At 43.2% G+C, this 24448-nt stretch overlaps 2 protein-coding genes across 2 annotated transcripts in view; one reads left to right on the top strand and one right to left on the bottom strand.

The window, feature by feature from the left end:
- Positions 1-952: 952 nt before the first annotated feature.
- LOC311246185 (cortexin-3) lies at positions 953-1204 on the top strand (the record flags this gene model as incomplete). The annotated part of the gene is made up of 1 exon (XM_084336304.1): positions 953-1204. The coding sequence occupies one exon, from the start codon at positions 953-955 to the stop codon at positions 1202-1204; it is 252 nt and encodes an 83-aa protein (XP_084192430.1).
- Positions 1205-9406: 8202 nt separating this feature from the next.
- LOC311245996 (GA-binding protein subunit beta-1-like) overlaps positions 9407-24448 on the bottom strand; it is a gene marked incomplete at its 5' end in the record, with an annotated part of 30173 nt that continues 15131 nt past the window's right edge. Inside the window, 4 exons of the mRNA XM_084336047.1 lie at positions 9407-12825; positions 14996-15117; positions 17023-17187; positions 19782-19890. Of these exons, the coding sequence (XP_084192173.1) occupies positions 12274-12825; positions 14996-15117; positions 17023-17187; positions 19782-19890 (948 nt within the window). The 3' untranslated portion in view covers positions 9407-12273. The remainder of the gene's footprint in view (positions 12826-14995; positions 15118-17022; positions 17188-19781; positions 19891-24448) is intronic.

Raw genomic sequence — 24448 nt, forward strand, 5'->3', positions numbered from 1 at the left:
GACGGTTTTCCACACTTACAGAAGATATTTAATAAATATGCTCATGGTTCGAGCCCAGCTCTCCACATTGTTTTCAGTTTGGCTGGTCGTCCGTACTAATACAATTGGCAGTATTAGGGGGAGGGAAAACTGAGGGGTGGGGATCGGACGTTGTGGACAGCGACTCCTACAGGTCGGTTGGTGCGCCTGCGCAGTAGAATCAAGAAGCGATGGGGGCGGCGCCCCTCCAAAGCGCAGACCCCTGACGCTGAAAGATTGCGCCGCGCAGGTGAAAAGATGTGATGGCTGCTACCTCGAGTATTGGAGGGGACTCGTGCTATGTATGGCTTCGTCCACATTGCAGCCGGCTTGTGGGAGGCAAGAAACAGCGTTCGAGACAGGGGAGGGTTGAATTGGACGATACGAAATTGGGATGGGAGAAAAATAGAAAATGGGAGAAAAAGTGGATAAAAAAAATATATATATGCTCATGGCAGTAGATATACTATATAATGAGTTCTGTTCCTGCATGCTATTAATCCATTGTCGAAAAAAATTATTGTGGACTCGACTTAATAATTTATAGTAATAACCCTGAATATCAAGGACTTATGTTACATTTTATACGTTAAAAAGTATCATACTTTGTTTACCCTACATTATGTGCTGCCAATAATTTTGTAAAACGAGGTCTCATTTTCACGTGGTGGATATATCATTGTTAGGATGAAAGTCTTCATAGTATTAAAGAGAGAAAATGATTATGTGGTAATGAGTAGTCTGTGAAGTATCAAAAGATATACTGTATATCTGACTTCATCAAAGATAAATGTCGATACGATCCATTTGATGTGAGGACATGTTCTCAACTCCCATCTGTTTGTATTCTCACACAGGTTTGTCGAGCGTGTCCATCTCTCCCCTCATATTTTTTAAGCGACAGACAAAAGACCTGGAGCCGAGAAGGTCCAGCATGGACGTGCCCAGGATGGCAGAGGGCTTCTTCAGCAGCACACTGTCCTCCTCTGGCCGCGGCCATCATGCGCACTCCAACCTGACCCTGGAGCAGAAGGCCGCCTTCATCTTCGTCCTGCTCCTTTTCATCTTCCTCGCCCTCCTCATCGTGCGCTGCTTCCGCATCCTGCTGGACCCCTACCGTAGCATGCCCTCCTCCAACTGGACAGACCACACGGAGAAAGACACCTTCGACTACCGCATCGTCTGAAGAGGCTGAGAGGGCATGGCCTCCAAGGACACCTTCGATATTGACCCACCACCGTGATCGCAGAGAACCTTTTCTCTATGGAATTTGCCCTTTGAGATTTCAGCCTCCCTAGGATGGATCGTTGTGGATCATTGTGGACCATCAGTCGCATCAATAATTGTATAATTTATTCCCCAGCCAAATCACCTGCCAGACAAGTAAATGCTCAACAAAGCACAATGAACACTAAGGGCTAGATCCACAAAGAATGGATTGCACGGAGCAAGTTGCACCCTTACTTAAAATTCAGTATGAATTGAAAATGGGGGACCCTGATGTAAACAAGACAAAAGACTTTCTCTGGTCTGCATCCCCTTAACAATTGTGTGTATTGAGCCGTACTGTATTGTACCCATTCTGCAATCTGTTAATACAATTTTCATTCAATCAATCAATCTGCACGGTGATTGATTTAATGAAAATTGTATTAACAGATTGCAGAATGGGTACAATACAGTACGGCTCAATACACACAATTGTTAAGGGGATGCAGACCAGAGAAAGACTTTCGTCTTGTTTACATCAGGGTCCCCCATTTTCAATTCATAATACATTTTAAGTAAGGGTGCAACTTGCTCCGTGCAATCCATTCTTTGTGGATCTAGCCCTAAGTGGACTCTTAGTAAGTGCTTGGTAAATATTCTTAGTCTAAGCCAGGTGTCATGTGAAGATGTCATTTGTGGACTACCTCATTCCTCCACCATCCTGCCATGTGATGATAGATAATAATAGTGTTAATGTCATCTCTAAAGAATCCAAAATATTTGAGATCTAGATCAATAGAGGCCTTGCACAGAATGTTTGTGTAGTTTTCATTAATAAAATAGTTATATGTTATATTTCTCATATATCAACGCATAGCAACTGTTGTCTTGTGCACAGCAGCAACCCATGTCTCTTTCAACATGGAGGGGAAATGGGCATTGCAGACATTCTGTGAAAGGCCTCTATTGGACAAACTGTTTACTTCTGTATTTCTTAATGACACGTAGACAATCAATGTTGGGATAGGGTTCACTACCGGTCATTTCCAATGGCTTTGGACCTTTGGTGTCCAAACACGTCTAAATGTTAACAAACCAAATGAGGTATTGGGGGGGCGGGGGGGGGACTAAAGAAAAAAAACGGTTTACTGTGCTGTACCTTGTGCCTAAATAGAAAAATCTAGATTGATGTGTTTAGGAAAATGCGAGAAAAATGGTTCATAGTCCTGTCTTAAGTGTAGTTCCATCTGGTGCCCATGTGTGATAGGAAACTTAACAGCATAATACTGCCCGCAGTTGGTATGCCAGACGATGGTGAAGATGACGATAATGCATTTTCACATATCTATCCCTTTACGCACTAATGTTGTGGCTCTTTATTTGGGCAATCTTTTCAACTGTGCGCCTTATAGTGTAGCTTGTTTACAGTATAGTCGGTAGCTGAGAGACTAAAATCAGTCTCTGGACAGAAGACCTCAGGCTCAGTCCACCGTAGACCTGCTCATTCCACCTTGGAGACAAAAGTCAGCTTTACACATTTTGACTTGTGATTTTTTTGAGGGCTTTTTTACCTCCGACAATCTGTCAATCCCTTGTGTGTCATGGTGCTGGTCGTTGCTCTGTCGGTCTGGGGAGGTTGTAGACTTTGTTGTAGACAGCTAGGAGTTTCACTGGGAGGGCGTAACGCGAGGTTCATGCTATCTCCCCCAGATCCCCTCCCTGCTGAACAGGCAGCTTGTTGAAATAGCTAACTAGCTACATCATTGTCTCACCCACTTTCACCAATAGATTTATGTTAGGGGCAGTAGCGTAACGTTAGCTCCATCATCCGTGCTACTGACAGGGACCACTGACTCCACCTGTAAAACAGCAAGGAGTATGACAATTTTACACGTTCCAAAGGCACAAATATGAAAATTATGAAAGTCCCTATTATTAGCCTACTGAAATATTGACGTTCATCAGAAATGTGGGAATATTTTGAATTACTTATTTCGTACTATTGTAGGCGTAGGAATAACGTAGCAGGGCAATGCTAACGTTAGCTCCATGGTCAGCCAGGGCTTAGCAATTAGTAAAAGCACAAAAACCCAAATTATGGATGAAAGTCCTGATTATTAGGCTCCTCAAATATCATTGTTCATAAAAAATGCATAGTTATGCATAGTTATGCCCTGTCATCTTTGCGATGGCGAGATCCACAGTTGGTGCTGTGAGGCCACGACATGAGCCAATGAAAACGATGGGGCAGGGTTTTGAGCTATAAACTCTGTTGGGATTGACCAAGCCATGAGTGGCGCTACCAGGGCTTTAACCTGGGTCTCTGCGGCAAGGAAACTATAAAAGAAGGAAGGGTCATTACGTCACGGTGTAGCGTGTGAATGCACATTGGTGCCAAGTGTGGAAACCTTCAGGTCGCCCAACATTGAGTTGAATGGAATCAGCCATCTCCTCGTTTATGACCATGTTTATGACCATGTCATTTAAACAGGTTCTTACCTCGGATGTCAGAATCATCAGTCATTTGTTGCATTGTTAACTAGCTAACATTTTATATATTGGTTGATGTATATTTCCTCAGATAGCTGGTATATTTTGAATTTGAATAGGCCTTCAATAGAACTGGCACCAAAGTCTGGCACCAAGCAGAGCATAGAACGCTGATATTCTGACGTGATGACCCTCTTTTATAGTTTCCTTGGGCGAGTGCTTTTACCTCTACATTACCCAGACACCCCTATGATGTTCTTGTGATGAGCTGTGGCCTTTTCCTACCCATTGCAAATGTTGCAACGTCGTGGTGAAGTGATGTGGTGCTTTGCATGTTCCCGCATAAGTGTCCTCTCTACTCGCATAATAATGGTGAAGTACTTGAATGGTGAATTATGACTTGTAATTATAACTTAGACATTATAATTATAACATTGTAGATGTTGTACAGTTGCTTAAGCAGCTCTTCTCCCGTCTATACTGGAACCTTTTTATTGAATCTGCATTCGCCAAAAGCCACCTTTCTTTTTGTAATAATAAATTACCACCATGATATCGCTTTTACTTTTTTGTCGTTTTATTTAACGGCCTCGTTCACAGGGCAAAGGAATTGGTGGGGGATAGAATGATAAACAAAAGGAAAATGTACCAGAGGCCCATTTGACATCATATGTATGGGCACGAAGGACACCTTCTTTTGGCCATTTGATCAGTTGCTGGCAATGGTAGCCAGCAGCCATCTGGATGGGTTTGTGTGAATCCAGACTCTTTGTCTGGCTCTCATCAGGGCCCGTACACCTGCTTTCTGCTCCAGCCACAGCCGCGGGCTGCTCTTTCAGCCGACACGGACCCAGCATCATGCAGAATAACAATCTCCTCCCCAGACAGCAACACTGAATCTGTTGATATGTAATTATCTGCCGGAGATGGGAGCCGGGCAGCATGTAGTCAATATTCAAGCGGGAGGGAACAGACATGATCGTGGATTGACGACCGATTCTGTCGTGCGACTGAATAGGTTGCACTTGCTTGCGGTTTTAAGTAACTCTGTTTATATCATACAGATATTATTTTTTACTGAATGTGAAATATAAGCTAATGTGGGAAATGCGCAGACAATACATTCAGGTTTCTCACCTCATTTTATCTCTCATTATGTACTGAAGAATTTTTCAGTCCACCATCAAGTCCACCATTTAAAATGTTGGAATTATGTTGAAAATCCCACTCTCTGGGATATTATTTTCAAGTACTTGTGGAAGACATCAATCAGATGCCCACATCAAGCAGATGTTGAATTCACCTTTTCAACATATTATCCATACATTTGAGTCACAGTAGGGGCATAAACCAGCATGGATCGATAACATGCATGCTGTAGGCTACATATCATATCAACTTGTGTTAAAGGTGCTATAGATAACTATCAGCCACTAGATGTCGCACGAGAACCAGCATGTCCAATCAGGTGCATCCCACGAGGGGAAATGGGAAATAGGGATGGGATACATGCCTGCAACATGTAAACAACTAAATAAATTCATTAATTAATACTTCTTTGGGGGGGAAAGCAATACTTTTATTCCACAACTTTCTAAAAGCTCTGTGGATGTAGGCTATTATAAAAATAATTATTAAATTAAAGGTTACTCTACATAAAATGTTGCACCTTTATTATTAATAATAATAATAATAATAATCATACACTTTATTTGTATAGCATCTTTCTTACAAGAATTGCAGCTCAAAGTGCTTTACAGCATTAAAAAATACAGGAATAGAATTAGCATAAAATAGACAGCAGCAATAATAGACAAAGTCAAAATAGAACATTAAATCATATAGTGTTTCATATTAGGATCTAACATCTTAATAGGCCTCTTTGTTTATGGCTTGATTGTCACTGATACACATAAAATAGACATAAAACCATGAAATTGGCAGATAAACATACATCAACCCAGTATTTTAGATGTTTAGTACTGTCAGAGCCATAGGTCTTTCTCATATACTCTGCTTTTTCCCCCTGCATCTTGCTTTCACTTGGCTCCCATGGTTAGAGAGTAGTTTAACCATTAAACCCAGATTCGGCTCAAACAAGGGACTAAACACGTTTAGCAATTATGCCACATCAATGTGGAACGCCCTACCCAAAGCTGTAAAGGAATGTGAATCACTACCCACTTTCAAAAACGCTCTCAAAGAACACCTACGGGAGACTGCAATTCGAAACTGGCCCCTACAAATGTCCTAACCCAGTTGTACAGTAAATGACCAAGTATGGCTTTGTCAGTATTCCAATGTACAGTGTACTCAATGGTGTCGAACAGTTTTATGGCAATTTTGGACAATCGAATCCTGACACAATATGGTTGATAAGAAAAGGGTAAAAAATTGCTTCAGCACAGCAGTAAAATAGGCAGTAATAAAAGAGTAAAATAGTGTAATAGTGCAGTGCAATAAAATAAGTTCTCATCTACAGTACAACAATCTGGATGCAATGGGTCTCATTCTCGAACTAAGTTATGACAAAATATTTCGTCTTAGCCAGATTTCGGCCTATTTAAGACATATTAGGGCTGGGAGTGGGAGTCCTCAAATTTTCCTGAGATCTTATTTGAGAGCAGATCTAAGAGTGCTGAGGAGCACACTTAAATATGCTCTCAGCCCACGATCAAATCTCATGATTGATTGACTAATTTAAAATGTTATTATAACTTGACAGACTGTGTTCTCATAGTGATTCCTTCACGTCAACGCTACAGGCCTCCTTGGAATTAATTACGAATGTACGATAAGAAATTACGAATTTGATGTCGGAAAAATAGATAATGTGGATTCATCTGATCACAGGGCAGCTGGATTAACCATATCTGAACCAGCTATTTTGGACAAATAATTACTCAGATATTCAAACACAATTATGCAATTATTGTGAAATGATTGAAAATAATAATAATTTAATGCCTTCTGTGGAATTTGTATTTCTTATTTGTTACACATCTGTTTTAATGATTAATTATATACATTTGAAAGAATGCAGGTCAACATGCAATGTATCCCATTGATTGGTATACAATGGGACAGACCTTTGTTTGATTGATTGATTGAAAACTTCATTAACAGATTGCAGAATGGGTACAGTACAGTACAGCTCAATTACATAAGGGGATGCAGACCAGAGAAATAATTTCGTCTTGTTTACATCAGGGTCCCCCATTTTCAATTCATCATAACATATATGACACACATGACACAGATAGACAGTACTGCTACATCTATACATTTATGACATACCAGATTTGCAAATACAGTACTGTTTGTGATACAAAAAGAGTCCAGAAAAGAGAGTACATTTGACGTAGAAACTGTTGGAGGAGGTTGGGTAGGGGTGGGTGGGGGATAGACTTACACTGTACAAGCAAAACTGTACATTGGAATATTGACAAAACCATACTTGGTCATTTACTGTACATTGGAGGGGGTTGATATAGCTATAAACCTGCATTCCTTCGAATATATCATTAATCAATTAAACTTATATTGAAATACACTATATAGCCTATACACCAACACTGAAATGACAGTGGATAAATAAATAAGAACTAAAGCTAATCGGTGGAAATAGACTGCATTAATATTCCATAACAAGTCTTGTGTGCGCCTACGAATGAACAGTAGCCTATAGGCTTAATTATGGAATAATAAGCCATACTGCGTTCATTCATTACGCCCGCCGTAGGCTATATATATTATATGTCATTCATTCATTCATATACAGTACTGCGCGCGCGCGTGTGTGTGTGTCTGTGTGTGCGCGCGCGCGCTGCGGCAGGTGTGTACCGCGAGCTGTATATGATGCCAATACATTAATCGAATCTAGTTTTGATGGGCGCAAGCGTGATTACGAAACCTAGCCGCATTTCTCGGAGACGCTCTCTGATTGGCACTGACTGACGCTAGGTTTCGTAATCACGCGGCTCGCAAAGCACTTCCGCCATTCCATTTCACACAGCTGCGTCACCAGTTGCCTTGTAAGGAGCTATGGAGGCGGTGTTTTGTATGCAAATGAGCTGAACGGGAACGCGCTTTGGAGTTTACGACAGAATGCCGATATCAGATCATATCATTTCTGCGACCGTTTCAGCCACTTCAGACATATCTCCAGCACGTTCAGGACTCAGAGTGTACTTGTCATAGATTAGGTCTCAGTGGTTCCAAGATAAGTCTTCCAGAATATATCTTTGAAAGATTTTCGGGAATGAGACCCAATGTTATCTAATAGCTTGTTATGATCTGTCCTGTGGTTGCAATTAGTATAGTGATTACTTTGTGGGATTTTCTTTCTCTATGTAGCTGCATGTCATTAAAAAAACAATGCTGATTTATTTTGCACATAATCTCACACATCCAAAAACTCTAAACAGTTTTGCATACATGTATTTCGTTTGAGTTATTGAGAGTAAATTAGTTTAAATATGGCTACCAGTGATGTCATCGGGGACAAATAAGTATTGTTTTACAAAAACAAAACATGTAAACAAAGCCCAATACCAAGAGGGTCTATTTTGCCTAGAGGTCCTTGTTTGAGGACATTATGGATTCTACCTTTAAGTAGAAATACTACCCTGAATAGCACTCTTTTAAAAACAAAAGTCCTACATTCAAAGATTCTGAACATGTTTGAGGAAAAAGTAAAAAAAAAACGATTTGATATTGACTAAATGTCAAAAGTAAATGTCGATCTAGGCGGTCGGGTGGCGTAGCGGAGATTGCGCTCGTCACCAATGCAAGAGGCTGCGGTCTCGACTCCCGGAGTCAGCATTGCCTGCGGCTTGGGCCGATCATCATACTAACTCGTTTGGCTGAGTTAGCGGGAGGGAAGTCGTGGGTGGTAATCTGGCGTTGTGGACAGCGACGACTACAGGTCAGGTCTGGGCGCCTGCTCAGCGAAAGGCAGGAAATGGTGAAGGCAGCGTGACCTCCCACGCGTTACACTTCACCAATGAGAGTCCTCGCTGCCAGGTGAAAAGAGAGCCGCTGGCTGTCTCTGCATGTGTCGGAGGAAGCATGTGGTAGACTTCAGGGTTCCCTTGTACCGACCAGTAGGGGGAACATGCGCACAACGACCAGGTAGGGTAGGGGGGGAATTGGCATAACGACTAAAATTGGGATGGGGAGAAAAAACATAGAAAATCAGGCAGAGAAAAAGATATATAAAAAAAAAAGTAAATGTCGTTCTTATCTTGCAATGCTCAGGAGTGTTTAGGCCTTGTTGTAGTGGTTGTTGGCAGCTATACTAAGTTTGATTACCTTTCTATTTGGCGTGCTTGAAATTTGAAAGTGCATCATTGTCATACATTTAAAACATTGTTTTGTAGCCTGTGCAAAGCCTTTTTTCTTCAAATCAGCTTGGGTTCAGATAAATGTAGTGGAATAAAAATCAGTACAAGTCTTACAAGTACCTCAACATTGTACTTAAAGTACAGTACTTGAGTAAAGGTTATGTTAATATGTTGGATTAGTATTCACTCAGTATCGATTGAACATATTGTCATCACTATGAAATTCAGCATCAACACCATTTATACAACATCATATTAATTCATCAAACATTTGAATGCCTGGAGGCTGACAGGAGGAGGTCAATCAGTGAATGAATGTGAAAGGCATGGGTAGAATAGCAACAAGTGCATATTTATTGAATTCTAGAAAAGTCTTACAAAAGGGGTAATACATATACAAAACTTTGCAACATTATTATTATGTCTTTCTTTTTCTACCCCCGAATGCGTTCTCTCAGTCTTTCCCTCTCCCACACTGGAAGATTAAGTCGTAATAGCCATAAAACAGAATACCTTGGCTCTCAAACAGGATACCATTGTTGTAGTGCTAAAGATCTATGCTCACAAACAGGATACCATTGTTGTAGTTCTAAAGATCTACGCTCACAAACAGGATACCATTGTTGTAGTAAAGATCTACGCTCACTGCTCTGAGAGCTGTCTTAAGAGTGCAAATGTGTAAACATGTGTTTCCACTGAGAGATTCACTACGAGAAGTGTTCGTCCGTGAGACCGCAGTCACAGTCCATGGTCACAGACAATGTGGTCATTGACGAGAGTGTAAGATTTTTTAAATCCCATCAGGTGAAGCCTTTTAAATGAACAAGAGCTTGAGAAATAACTTTTAAAAACTTGGACAGATCCATTTATATACTTGTCCTTTGCTGAGGAATATGGTTGTGCATGTAGCTTAAAAAGAGGAATACCGCTCAAATTCTGAATGAATATTCATGACATGATCAGTGGTGGAAGAATTACCCAATTTCTTTACATAAAGTAGGACTAACTACACAGAATAGCACTCTAGTAAAAGTCATACATTGACATGTTCTCAAGTAAAAGTACTTGATATTAAATATAATCAGTTATCATCAAGTAAACATACTTGTTCGACATCACATCCTCATATTTTGACATTCTGTCTTTGATGCACAAACCTCTATATTACTAGGTTAAGCTAAAAGTTATGGTCGTTCTGATGGCTTCTTCTTCAAGTCAGCTGGTCAAAGTCAGAAAGTAGCCTGAGCTTATTTTTTTTGCTTTTCAAAGCGGTCCGTCTTGAAAAAAACTTCCGCTATGGACACAAGCCCTTAGGCTACCGTAATTGATTGCATTTCTTCTATGAAAAAAAAAATATATATATATTCGCTTTGAGATTTAATGGTGTAAAAGGTAAATATTATAGTAAAGCCATAACAAAAAATTCTAAAGTTACTAAAGTACTTGACTAAAAGCACATCATAATTTCCACCGGTTCATGACATGGCTTTACAGAGCAGCTCTCAGTTTTACATATTGATGACAAATAAATGACTGGACTATATAGTCATATTATGAACTAATATCAAATCTTAAAATGAGTGGTATTGGTCTTTAAATGGAAGCAATATGACACTTTGTTTAGTGTGACTGCGTTTTAGCGTTGGACAGCTAAACAAAGGTTAGCTATACCCCACACATTCGAACACACACTCGCATGCATGCACAAACGCTCCATACACACACACACACTCAACACAAGCACAGTCCCACCTACATGGTACAACTCACTGCGGTCATCGTCAGCCCGAGGCGCTCGTGGGTTAACTAGAATGTGAAATACCCTAAAATACCAGGGAGGCTGGGTCAGACGACTCACTGGTGTTACATCATTTCAATAAACAACAAAAATACTAAGATTATACAATAAATGGTAATTCCTTTTGTTCCCCCTTTTACATCTACATGATACAAAAAAGTGTCAGGAAACTATAAAAATACTGTCATATTTAGTCACACAGTACAACATAATACAATTAATAAAATGTGAAATTCCATTTCCAACATGACTAATTTGAGGCATCTATATATAAAGATGGACCAAACTTTTGGTGTGGTCCATGGGTTTTGAAGTAACAAAAGTTTAAAGGCTATAATACTTGACGACTGTTCAGTCTGGTATTTATTAATAAACTTTTCTCCATTGACCCAAGGTTGCAGATGTAACGCTATCTCCCTCTCTGAAGTATTTACCAGGATAGAGCGGTTGTATATCTGAAGTATTTGCCAGGATTGAGCTGCTGTATATCTGAAGTATTTTCAAGGATAGAGCTGCTGTATATCTGAAGTATTTACCAGGATAGAGCGGCTGTATATCTGAAGTATTTGCCAGGATTGAGCTGCTGTATATCTGAAGTATTTACAAGGATAGAGCAGCTGTATATCTGAAGTATTTACAAGGATAGAGCAGCTGTATATCTGAAGTATTTACAAGGATAGAGCTGCTGTATATCTGAAGTATTTACAAGGATAGAGCGTCTGTATATCTGAAGTATTTTCAAGGATAGAGCTGCTGTATATCACACACAGCTAAAAGGGCATCAACGCTCTGTTAAGGGGGATAATCTGCCCATTTAAAGAAGTCTGATTGGTCATAAACTGGAGGTTATTTCAGCCCATCCAAAAAGCACTGGCACCAGTGTTTTGGTTCTTGTGACACTGGAAGTAAAAATTATTAGAATTTGTTAGTGATACTAATGGAAGTCAATATTTTTTTGTTTTCCTTTTATAGAACTAACTGCTATGAAACTGGAAACTGTTTAGAATGTGCTACATGGGAAGACATTTTCGAAAAAAATACATTAGACTTCCACCAACTATACTAATACTATAATTTCTACTACCAATATATCCCCAAAACCGAAGAACACTGCTACAAGTACTTTCTAAATTGACTGAAATGACTCCCAATTTGTACCGAATTAGATAAGCTTCTAAAAATGGGTGTGGTATCTCTTCAAACTTGGGAGTTGAATTCCAGAGGAGACTAAAGGAAGTGACTACAGCGCTAGCCGTTACCTCTCCACGCGGGGCTCAACATGAGCCTGCAAATACGCCGACCAAACCAATGGGTTCTTCGCGGACATACGGTAAAGAAAACCACAATCACCATATTTACAAAAACAAAAGTCCATATTATAAACAAGGGTATGGAAATAGTTAAAACAGGCGACTAGCGTCTGCGTCGACCTCTTCCCCTCCCTCTGCCGCGGCCTCGCTTGGGGGCGGATGCCTTGCTGGGAGTCGTTTCTGTCTCCACAGTGTCCTCAACCACCATCTGGTCGCCCTCCCCTAAATCCAACTCGCCCTCGTTCACCAGAATGGCAACCTCTGCGACGATCTCCTCCTCTCCTCCAGTCCTCTCCCTGTCTTTCCTCTCCTCTTCTTCCACCACTACGTCCTCCTGTCCCTCCACCCGGTCCTCTTCCACCGTGATGTCCTCCATCACTGTGGTTTCTTCTGTGATCTCCAGCTGCTCCTCCTCCTCCTCCTTCAAAGCGCCACTACTGGCGATGATGACAGTGGTAGTGTCTGCCACGTTGGTGCTGTTGTTGATGCTGTTGGCAATGGCCTCCTCCAATCTGAGACGGTACTGCTCTGCCTCCTGCTCCTTCTGGATGAGCTGCTGCCGGTATTCCTGGGCCTTTCTGTTGGCCTCCTGTAGCTGGCGCTGTAGCTGCTGGCGCTGTAGCTGCTGGCGCTGTAGCTGCTCGCGGCTGGCCTTCTGCGGAGAGAGCATGGCCAAAACAGAGACACGTCAAAATGACCATACAAAAAATTTGACAAAGGGGTAAAGACCCCACAAAACGGTATTTTGAGGGTGATTTGCTTCTGTGGGTTGGACCTCACATAGCCAATGGGTCTGCAAAATTATTTCTGATCAATTATAAAATTGTGCAAACTTTGATATGTTTTAGAATTGATCAGGATTTTCGGGCAGGATATTGCCAGGAGGGACTTGATTTTACCGTTTAATCAATGATCAAAATGGAGATTGATGCTGATTGTAGCTTGCACTCTATTGTTGAGAAGCCACTGGAATTAAGTTTTCCATCATGGGAGGGAGAAGTGCTATGATTTCAATATCAATTCTCATAATTCATTGGATGGAATTTAGATGTGTGCCCCAGAGTGAAGGATGGGTCGGTGACAAGATTTTGCCACATAAAATGGAGGACATTAATGTTTTTTTAATAAAGAAATGCAGGTTTATTTGTTGTTTTGGCATTTATTGGCACTGTAGATAGATAGCTGTACAATATATCCAGGGACATGAAATGAAAATCAGTATTCATTTCACAGGGTCTTTAATAAGCATGACAAGAAAAGGGCCCTCAAACTCAATGAGGATGACAGCTAGTGTGTTTCTTTTTATTTAGTGCGTGAGAAGAGGAAGCAGTCACACATGTTTCAGCCATTGTCAGCTGTGATTAAACCCTTCCTATGCATTAAAGGGAAATTCCACCGCAAAGCAACATTAACCTCACTTACAAGATTGAGGCAGAACTGAGCGGCTGGGTGGCGCAGCGGACATTGCACTCGTCACCAACGCAAGAGACACCGGGTTCGACTCCGGCTGTCGGCGTTGCCTCCGACTAGGGCCAGCCGTCATACTAACTCAATTGGCAGAGTTAGCGGGTGGAAGTCGATGGGTGGTTGGCAGAGTTAGCGGGTGGAAGTCGATGGGTGGTAAGCTGGGCGTTGTGGACAGCGACTCCTACAGGTCGGTTGGGGACGCCTGCACAGCAGAGACAGGAAATAGCGGGGGTAGTGTGAGCCTCCCACATGTTACACCTCGCCAATGAGAGTCCGCGCTGGTAGGTGAAAAGATGTGACAGGCTGCCTCCTGGTGTATCGGAGGGGACACGTGATGCAAGGCTTCTATCCTCCCTACAACCGGCCAGTGGGGGGCATATGCGAGCAACGTTCAAGACAGGGGAGGAGAGAATTGGCACAGCGGAATTGGGATGGGAGAAAAAAAAAAGATTGAGGCAGAACTGATTAATTCTCTCTACGTGGCCAAACTCTGCTCTGCTCAGAAACATTGGCAGCAGAAGGTGCTAATTTGGTAAGAGTCAGACGTCATAATGACACTTAAGCTCTACCCTCACTCTATTTCCAAGAGCTACATGGATGGGTAATTTGAATTTCCTGATACCTGGATCATCTCTCTCACCAAGTAACAGAGTAACCAGAAGTGCTCAGCCTCCACCCCTCCTTATGTGTGTTTGGAGGGAATGGTAACCTTTGACTGGCAGTAGTTCAGTATATCTCTGGCCTGGCGATAATGTACAGAGCTGGCTGTGAGTTAAATTTCCACTGTAGTAATGCACATTTTCTACAAATAAAAGAGAACCAGAGTGGAATTGCCCTTAAAAAAAACAAGAAATGGGGAGCTCCCGTAGCTCACTGCATATCTCGGCGCTATTTCTGCGTCAGGGAAAACCATGCTCGTCACGGATCTGGGGGACACGAGTTCGATTCCCGGACCTGCCGTCATTTCTCAGAATGTCTTCCCCTGCTCTACATCCCATTTCAACCTGTTTCTGTCGGTCATGCTTGACCAGAAAAGCGATAAACGCTAAAAAATAAAGTAAAAAAAAAAAAAAAAAAAAAAAAAATGCAATAGCTGTGCTTCATCTTCCTTATTGAGTGTGAAAGCCCTTTTTATTGATTTGAAGTCTTACAAGTTTGCCGATAGTGGATCAGCCTTGAGCACAGTTTGGACACAGTCTTATTTATTAATTTAGTGGTTGGTTGGTCCCCAATGACAGTGGTTGCAGAATTTTCAGGAGCCGTTGTAATGTCTCTCCGGTAAGAGCAGGCATAAAATAAAACAAACAAAAATAAATATGATTCCAAAGTTGTGATGTACCTCGCTGCAATTGGCTCACCTTGTCTTTGGGGCTGGTGTGATTGGCTGCGGGGTCCGTCTTCCTTTTGCGTGTGGGCGCTAGCAGCTGAGGCTCCTCCTCCACCACCTCCTCTGTAATGGCACTAGCTGGCACCGCCACCACTGGACACAAAACACACAGGAGGCTGACAACAGCACTAGGGATGTCCCGATTGGATCGGTAAGAATCGGGGCCGATCATGGCATATTATAAATTACCAATATTGGATATATTAAGCCTGATCAAAGCCAAATCATTAAAAAAAGAAATCTGTAAAGAACCGCTGAACGGATTTTGTCGAGTGAGGTGGCATCCGAACGGCAACAAATAGGGCTTTAATTCTATATATAATATGTTGTATAAATAAATGCACACCCGAGCCACTAGACGCTTGCAAAGTGCTGTGTGGGCAAATCGTCCTTAAAAGAGGTTAAATGTCTTTCTTGTAATCCCATAGGCTGCAATTCAGTAGCATAATGTGGTCTAAAATATCTGTGTAGTGTCGAGCCCTGAACCTCAGTCTAACCTGTTAAGCTGTAGCCCTATTTTCAGAAATCTCGCCTAAAGGTACATACCTAAGTAAATGGAAGATTGCTCAATTTCTACAAGGCCAATTTGCATGTTCTTGGTATCTAGGAACATCTAGGGACCTGGGGGTATGTATTTCCAGTGTCAGAAATATTGTGTCTGTTACTAGGCTTGAGTAAATTGTAGGGATGTCCGATATTATCGGCCTACCGATATTATCGGCCGATATTGGCATTAAAATGTGATATCGTAAAAAATCGGTATCGGTTTTCATTTTTTTTTTTTTTACATTTCTATAACCTTTATTTACCCAGGCAAGCAAGTAAGAACAAATTCTGATTTTATTTATTGTCAAAAGTATGCATAATGTTGTGTTAATTCCACAACAAGAGATATGTAATGTTAATTACCAAAAATTATTCAGATTTTTGGGGGGGGAAACCCTGCATATATCGGTATCGGTTGATATCGGTATTGGAAATTAAGAGTTGGACAATATCGGTAAATCGGTATCGGTAAAAAAGCCAATATCGAGCATCCCTATAAATTGTAATGAAAAAAGGGAGAATATAAATTATGATTTATTTTTGCATCTGTGCCGGTGAATAACACCATGTTACAATTGTGAGCAAACCAAGCTCGCTCACTGAGCTCATTCAGCACCTTCTTGAGATCAAGTGTAAAGAAAATCTAAGCAAATGAATAAAGGGAAGATGATTAAACAGAAGGATTTGTAGATACAGTAATAAATGATAATCGATTTTAATTATAAATTCATATTTGACCTTGAACTTGACCTTGACCTTATTATGGCCAAGTCATACATCTATGGATAGGGAAAAGGCTCCTCTTTCCAATGGCAGTGTTACATCTGGATTTAGTCATTTCCTCACGGTTTTACGATAAAAGAGATATAATTCGCATTTTTCCGATAAATTCTTATTTTCGGTAAATCTTACAAAACATCGGTAAAAATTTAAATATACACGTTGACTGCTGTTTTGATAGGGTTATGGTCTTTACTATTGGCAAAAAAAATTAAATTAAATAAAAAAAACCTCTTAACATCCAAGGATGTTGGACGATTCGCGACGCGCCACTTTGCTGACCTCTAGCGGCTCGGGTGTGCATTTATTTTAATACAATATATAGATAGAATTATAGCCCTATTTGTTGCCTGTCGATTGCCCTTTCAGGTGACGAAATCCGTTCAGCGGTTCTCGAGTTACATGCCGATATGTGAGGCGTGCGCCAAAGTACACATTACCACCCCCGACCTCCGGGGGCTCTAGCTCAGTCAATCATTTGGCGATCTCGAAACATTTTGGACAGGGTTGTAGCCAATGAGTGTGGCTTTCCAATGATACCCATGATATGATAATTGGGGATCTAATACAGTCTCTATTGATCGATTTATAATAAAGAAAAGCAGGGTCCCCCAATTGGGGGACCTACAGGCTTAACAGGCTAATGAACAGATGATGGAGCTGTGCACTCACTCTGCTGCCCCTGCATGGTCACGAAGAACTGCTGGCCGAGGGTGGCCGGCTGCAGGTTGCCGTGTTGGTCTGTTACTATGGTGATGACCCTCTGACCCCCGTCGCCCACCATATGCTGAATGGCTGAGTCAACGGAGTCAGCTGCGATGGCATCCTCCGACCTACCTGAGGGAAAGAGAGCCATAGAACACTAGAATGCTAGTTATGTAAACAAAAACACAGCTAAACTGTCTCTCAGCAGAGCATCAAATAGTGTATCCACATCTTGATTGATTGAAAACTTTATTAACAGATTGCAGAATGGGTACAATACAGTAGGCCTACGGGCTCAATACACACAATTGTTAAGCGGATGCAGACCATAGAAAGATGTTTGTCTTGTTTACATCAGGGTCCCCATTATATCATATATATATCATGACATTTATGACACAAATCGATCTCTAAACAATGTTGTATGTCTCCGTAATGGTATGATTCTGGCCCGGTAGGTTAAGCCAGGGGTTCCCAAAGTTTTCAGGCCGCGACCCCCAAAATAACGGTGTCAGAGAGCCGCGACCCCCACTATTATAGGAGGTAAAAAATATTAAAATATATATACCGGTATATATAATTTTTTTTTTTTTTTTTTCTTTATGGAAATGTATGGTTGAAACATGCAAACGTTCAAACGCAAACACACTAATAATAAGCATTGGAGGCTTTTAACCAGGGCCGGACTGGGGAAATCATTCAGGCCAGGAAATATAGTGCAAAATATAGCCCCAGTCAGGCCACATTTTAAGCGGGGGTCTGGGGGTCCCCCACCAGGAAATTATTTGTTACAAAGACTTAATTTCCTGCATTCTGGTGCAGGCATTTTTTTAAATTTTTACCCTTTGTTACCCTATGTTTATGATGGCATCACAAATTATTGTTAAAAAACAGGCTAGCATATGTATGATTAGCAACACCACTGCTTTTGATGGATTTTCTGTTTTTTTGTAATGTCAGATTGAAAATAATACAATCTTTTATTCAACTTCAGCCCTGATCATAACACCACATATTCATTTTATAATTCTAACCCTTTAAATGCCAGTATGTGTGATGGCATATATTTGCAATATATCAAATGCAAAGTAGATTTTTCTGGGGGGGATTATTACAGGCTAGCATGTGTCAATGATTAGCAACAACACTGATTTTGATGGACTTTTAGCCTCCACCAATCACATGCGGCTCCCTTTGTGTGTGTGTGAGAGAGAGAGAGAGAGAGAGAGAGAGAGAGAGAGAGAGAGAGAGAGAGAGAGAGAGAGAGAGAGAGAGAGAGAGAGAGAGAGAGAGAGATAGTTCTCCAACTTGTGTGAGTTGCAGTGATCTCCTGGTTGTTCCCCACCTAGGTTATCTAACTATTGCGCCGCTGCAACTAGAAACACTAATTTTTTGGAAATCTTTTATTTATTTATTTTTTTAATCATCTGGCGACCCCCACGCGGCGGCTCGCGACCCCCACTTTGGGAACCACTGGGTTAAGCCACCGTTTGACACAGTTTCTATATCTATCCCACCTGTGTAAAATCTTGTACATGTTCTTTCTGAATGGACATGAGATGCATATTGTTTAGAAACCTTTTTGCGAACTTTAGAAGGTGTTTATTGTCCATTTTCGTCCATAACGTTACTCTGTGGATGTCATTTGTTGACACCGGATGGCCGTATCCTCGCAACAAAGAGAGCTGCTATTGGTCGAGTGCAAGATACGCGAGGATACGCGAGGAAAGATCTAGTCCCGACTTTAAAATTATGATTGCGCAAAACGGGCTAGTTTGTCAATGGAGAACTTTTTGTTCCTAAATCTATACCAATATATCTTTCACCCAGATTGAAAATTGTGTAGTCCGCCGAGGTGGGAACGGGAATCGTTTTCTAGCCACTTCTCAGCCTTCACCATACGGCCTACCAGGAGAGCTGTCTATTTATTCAGGACCCACCAAACCTTTTTATTCAGGACCCACCAAACCTTTTTATTCAGGACCCACCAAACCTTTTTATTCGGGACCCACCAAACCTTTTTATTCAGGACCCACCAAACCTTTTTATTCAGGACACACCAAACCTTTTTATTCAGGACCACCAAACCTTTTTATTCAGGACCCACCAAACCTTCTGTGATGTAGAAGGAAATTAAGTAAACCGTTGGCCAAGTCAGGCGAGAACCTTTTCATATTAGCTCACCACTATGGAATTGTCTGAATGATGTATCATTAGCTGTCTAGTGTGTGTGTGTGTGTGTGTGATATATTTTTCAATGCCAATACTGATCCGACCCATTGCTTTCAATGAACAGTAGATATTTTTACCAATTTGGGGTGTGAAATTACAGCAACATTTGAAATTCAAATACATACACTGTATTTCAATAATAGGCAGAGCACCATTTCCTGGAAGATGAAAAGCTTCTAACCTAGGGCAGGTACACCTTACGTTTCTGAGTTTGTTTGTTTTCCAGTGTCCATTGATTTTGTGAGCTTTACAGATGAAGGATGGATGGATGGAGGACAGACAGACAGCTCCATTGTTTCCATCATTGTGTGTGGTGATGACTCTACCTGCAGTGGTTGTTGGTGGTTGTGTGGTGATGACTCTACCTGCAGTGGTCTTGGTGGTGGTGTGGTGTGGTGATGACTCTACCTGCAGTGGTCTTGGTGGTGGTGTGGTGTGGTGATGACTCTACCTGCAATGGTCTTGGTGGTGGTGTGGTGTGGTGATGACTCTACCTGCAATGGTCTTGGTGGTGGTGACCAGGTCAGAGAGGTTCACTATCCCACCAGCAGGGATGATGTACTGGGGCTCCGGGTTCATATTCACCTGGTTCTGCATGCCATCCTGTCCATGTATGTGTACACACACACACACACACACACACACACACACACACACACACACACACACACACACACACACACACACACACACAGTGAGATGTTGCCTAACGATAATACAGTACCTCCTATGTGCCAAAGCCTACACACCTGTTACATAAAGCCAGTGATGCAGTGGTGGTCCCACGCCGTCCTAGCAGTTTTCTGAGCATAAGTACACAAAAATGCGCTCCACTAATTCGTTGTGCGCTAAGTACCCACCGTCTTATAACAATAGCGCAGGTCGTCAGGTGTCTTCAACTACACTCCCCGGCACTTATCTATCACCTAGACTTTGCATAATAATAGGATACCAATACTAACATAACAAAGAAAGAGAAGTGCAAAACCAAAATACAAGCCCTGTGGGGGTTTGCTTGATCTGTGGAACTCTCACTATGTGACAAATGGCAACTAAAACTAGTAATTTCCTATACAAACATGTTTCCTACTATTTATGCATAATAATCATCTGTTCTGTGCGACCGCAAGGGAACATGTATGCGCATGCGCGTGCGTGCGCACGCGTGCACGTGGTGTCCAGGCAGTTCTGATATTATGACTGCATCCCTGCATAAAGCCCTGGTGGGAGGGACTACATGTGCTTGATATAAACCAGCAGATACTGTTTCCAAAGTATCCCATTCTGTTCACCATTTGGTGAGTGGATTAACACCTAAACTACACGTTTTGTTACTTTAATTATGGTAATACTTACCCCAAAACACATGTATTTATACATGATTATATACCAAACTACTTATAACAAGGGCACCAGACTGCAAGCACTTAGTGAGATTTTGGGACCATTGTTTGAGATGGTGCAACTGAAATGTATACCAAGGCTCACCTGTGCGACTTGCAAATATAACGAAGGTTATCCTATAACCCTAGTTACATGAGTTTTTGTGAGCGTTCTGCTCTGCTGGGATAATCTCATTGTTACTTATTGTAACACTGAAAGCTTTCGCTACATGCACCTTCATTTGCCCGGCCACGCCCATTTCTGGTTATGAATATAAGCGAGGGGCGTGACCGTGCTCTTCCTTCCCGAGTCTTGACCTTCATTCGGAAGACGACAGGGGTCCTCAGTGAGTGAGAGCAGAACGCTCACAAAAACTCATGTAACTAGGGGCGTTGACTTGCAATGGATGGAATAGTGTATAGTGCAGCAATGCAAGTCCGGTTCACAGTTATTGTTGTAATGGAGAAGTGGGAGTTATGTCACCGGGGGTTGGGGACGGGTGGTGCAAGGGGGGGGGGGGGGGGGGGGGGGGTGCGGGGCGGGCAGCAAGTTGATGTTGATCGTTGAGCAGCCTGATAGAGGCTGTTGGTCAGTCTGCTAGTTCCGGACTGGATGGATCTATACCTTCGACCAAAGGGCAGCAGTTGAAAAAGATGGTGTGCTGGGTGGTACTGGTCCTGTAAGATGTTATTCACATGACGTAGGCAGCGGGAGGTGAAGACTGTGGAGATATCTGGGAGGCTAGTTCCAGTGATCCTCCTCGCAGCCTTGACCACTCTGTGGAGGGCCTCCTTCTCTGCCCTGGTGCAGCTGGAGAACCACACCAGTAGTCCGTACGTGAGCACACTCTCTACTGCGCAGTGGTAGAAGTTAGCCATCAGTCCCTGTGGGAGTTTAGCCCATTTAAGCTTCCGCAGATAGAAGAGGCGTTGCTGTGCTTTCCCCACAGCAGAGGTAATGTTGATCCCCCAGGACAGGTCATCAGACATCGTCACGCCCAGAAACTTAAATTTTGAAACCCTCTCCACCTCCTCATTTCCAATGAGGAGTGGAGAGTGGCTGAGGTTACCAGTCCTGCGGAAATCAATGATAATTTCCTTGGTCTTCGTGGAGTTGAGAGCAAGGTTATGACCATCGCACCACTCCACTAGTCGCTCAACCTCCCTCCTGTATGAGGTCTCATCGTTGAAGCTCTCTGAGGAGGCTCTCCCTCATAATCTTGTGGGGTCAGCTGGCATACCGGGGAGACAACCACTCCAAAAGGGTGTTGATCCTTTAACCCAGGCCGACAGGTCGACCCGTGCCTGGAGGACCGTGAACTACACAGGAGCGCTTAGAGGGGCTGACTGCTAAAAAACAGTACCTCGTTGGCCCACCCACCGAGCAGGGAGAGGAGCCCCTGTGGCGCCCGGTCCGCCCTGGCATTTCCCCCCAGAAACGCACAGGGCCCTTCGGGTTAACAGAATATATTGTACGAGCAGCGCTCGCCTGTGACCCGGCGGACACCGGGTTGAACTGATCCGGTCCGGCGCGACTGATCCGGTCCGGCGTCTTCCAACACTGCCGCTCCCCTTCAAAAAAAGAGGGGGAAGGTACACATTTTGATCAAAACACCACAGGAGGCGCCACCGAGACGGTCTGTAGAACAGCTCACGGTGGCCCACCCATCGGGCGTGAAGCCCCCCTGTGATGCTTGATCTGCCCCGTAATTTCCCCCCGGAAATGCACACAAGCCTTCGAGCTGGCAGATTCATTTTCCCGAGCAGCGCTCGCCTGGCGCTCGGCAGAGGTAAACTCCCTCCCAGCCGACCGCATAAATGCTGCTATGCCGTTCGGACAGACCAGGGCGTGCTGGTCCCTAAGAAGGCCATTTCAAATAAATATTTGAGAACATGCCTGGGACCAGGCGCTGACATCGGTCCCTTAGGACCAAGCGCTGATATCGAAGAACGGGGAACAGACCCTTACATTTATGCCTATTTAAACGGGCTGTAACTGTCCCTGTTCGAAAAAAGAAAAAAGATAAATGGTCTCTGCTTGGCCGGGGCTCTTCGTAGCCGCTGCCCCGATAACAGCGCTAGGCTCGTAAAACCTGAGAACGGTGTTGGGCAAATTTCTATAAGAAAGAACCCCAACCCATCGTCTCTCCCCCCTATTTGGGTAAACCGGGGGAAGACCGGTCCGCGCAAGGATCTCGACACAGGATTTAAACACAGAGCCTGGGGGAAAAAAACCCGTCACTAATTCCGCTCTCACAAGAGGGGAGGACGCCAGTTTATCCCGCAGAGACCTCTCATTCGACAACGTGAGTTGGGATCTGAACCACGCAGGCCCCAACTCACGAGCATACGCCTCGGCCAATAGGAAAACTCAAACCCAGTGACGTCGTTATGGCAGGGGATGGAGGGAAGGGGTCCCACGCCCCCAACACCTCCTGCCGCGGGACACGCCCATCATATGGGGGTCCCCAGGGCTTTAAAACACTCCTCTGAGGAGGCTCCTCTGAGGAGGCTCTCTCACTGAGGGGGAGGCTCTGAAACTCTCTGATTAGGCTCTGAAACTCTCTGAGGAGACTCCCCGCGCTCATAATGCCATAATCCTGTGGGGTCGTAATCTCGTGGGGTCGGGGTTTCGAATCCTGACTCCGCCAGCGAGCGACCCTGCCACCAACCCTGACTCTGCCAGCGAGCTTTGTATCTCACGGGTCGGGGTTCAGAGGAGGATTTTGACATAATTGACAAATGTCATAACCTCTCAGAGGAGGGATCTGACATAATTGACACAAGCAGTGTTAGCCTCGTGATGCCTACGCACCACGGCTCCATTTCACAAGATAGACAATCGCCTACTTGACATGAACTCATATAACTAGGGTTACAGAATAACCCTTGTTATATCCCGTTTCAGGTGCACGTTCAAACATATTTGAGTGACATCACTGTATGTTTGTTTTAACCAAAAACGACCTGGGTATCAGCCTCTGTCACGAGGAGTGACATGTCTGGCTGCTTACGCCTGAGGAATAGTAACGCGGCCCAACGCCAGAGGGGGAACAAAGCTCCTATTTTCGCATTGCATACAAGCAGGGGATGTCAATGCCTGCTCGACACTGAGGATGCTGCGGGCGTCAGCCCAACCTGACAGAGCGGAATCCCACGTACGTGCGCCTTAACGCTGGTGCGTACAGGGGATCCCTAGTGATGGGAGCACTTGTTTTATGCCACCTCCTCATCACACGCACCATCAGAATTTCACCAAATTGATATAACACACCCAAAGGAATGGTTTATATCCCCCCCCCCCCAACCAACCAACCTTACATAAAGTTAAAAGACATACGAGGTGGAAAAAAAGGGCTGTGTGTTGTTTTTACAAGCGAAACATACGCAAGCATATGGCCATATGCACACGTCATCGCTTAGAAAAACCAAAACACGATAGCTAGCTACCAACCGTGAGCCCTGGGTCCACGTTTGTCTAAAACTTGGCCACACGAGCCCTAGGGCTCCATTCACCCCGTTACGCTTTTACTCTACGTTCGAGGTATACACAAAACACATTTAGTGAAATGATTACACGCTGCTTCAACAAAAACCTGCCACTCTTAAGAGGGTCTTTTTATTGAAAGAAACTTAGTTTTGTGGGGGGGGGATATGGGGGTTTAGGTGTAAAAAGAGAAAGAGAAGAGAGAGGTGGAGGAAAGGGGGGACACAGCCTAGGCTTAGCCCCGTGCCCCTTACCTGCTGCCGTGGGCGGCGCATCCTCTGGGGTACATCTG

The sequence above is a fragment of the Notolepis coatsorum genome (assembly GCF_963971535.1).
Source record: "Notolepis coatsorum genome assembly, chromosome: 19".
Lineage (NCBI taxonomy): Eukaryota > Metazoa > Chordata > Actinopteri > Aulopiformes > Paralepididae > Notolepis > Notolepis coatsorum.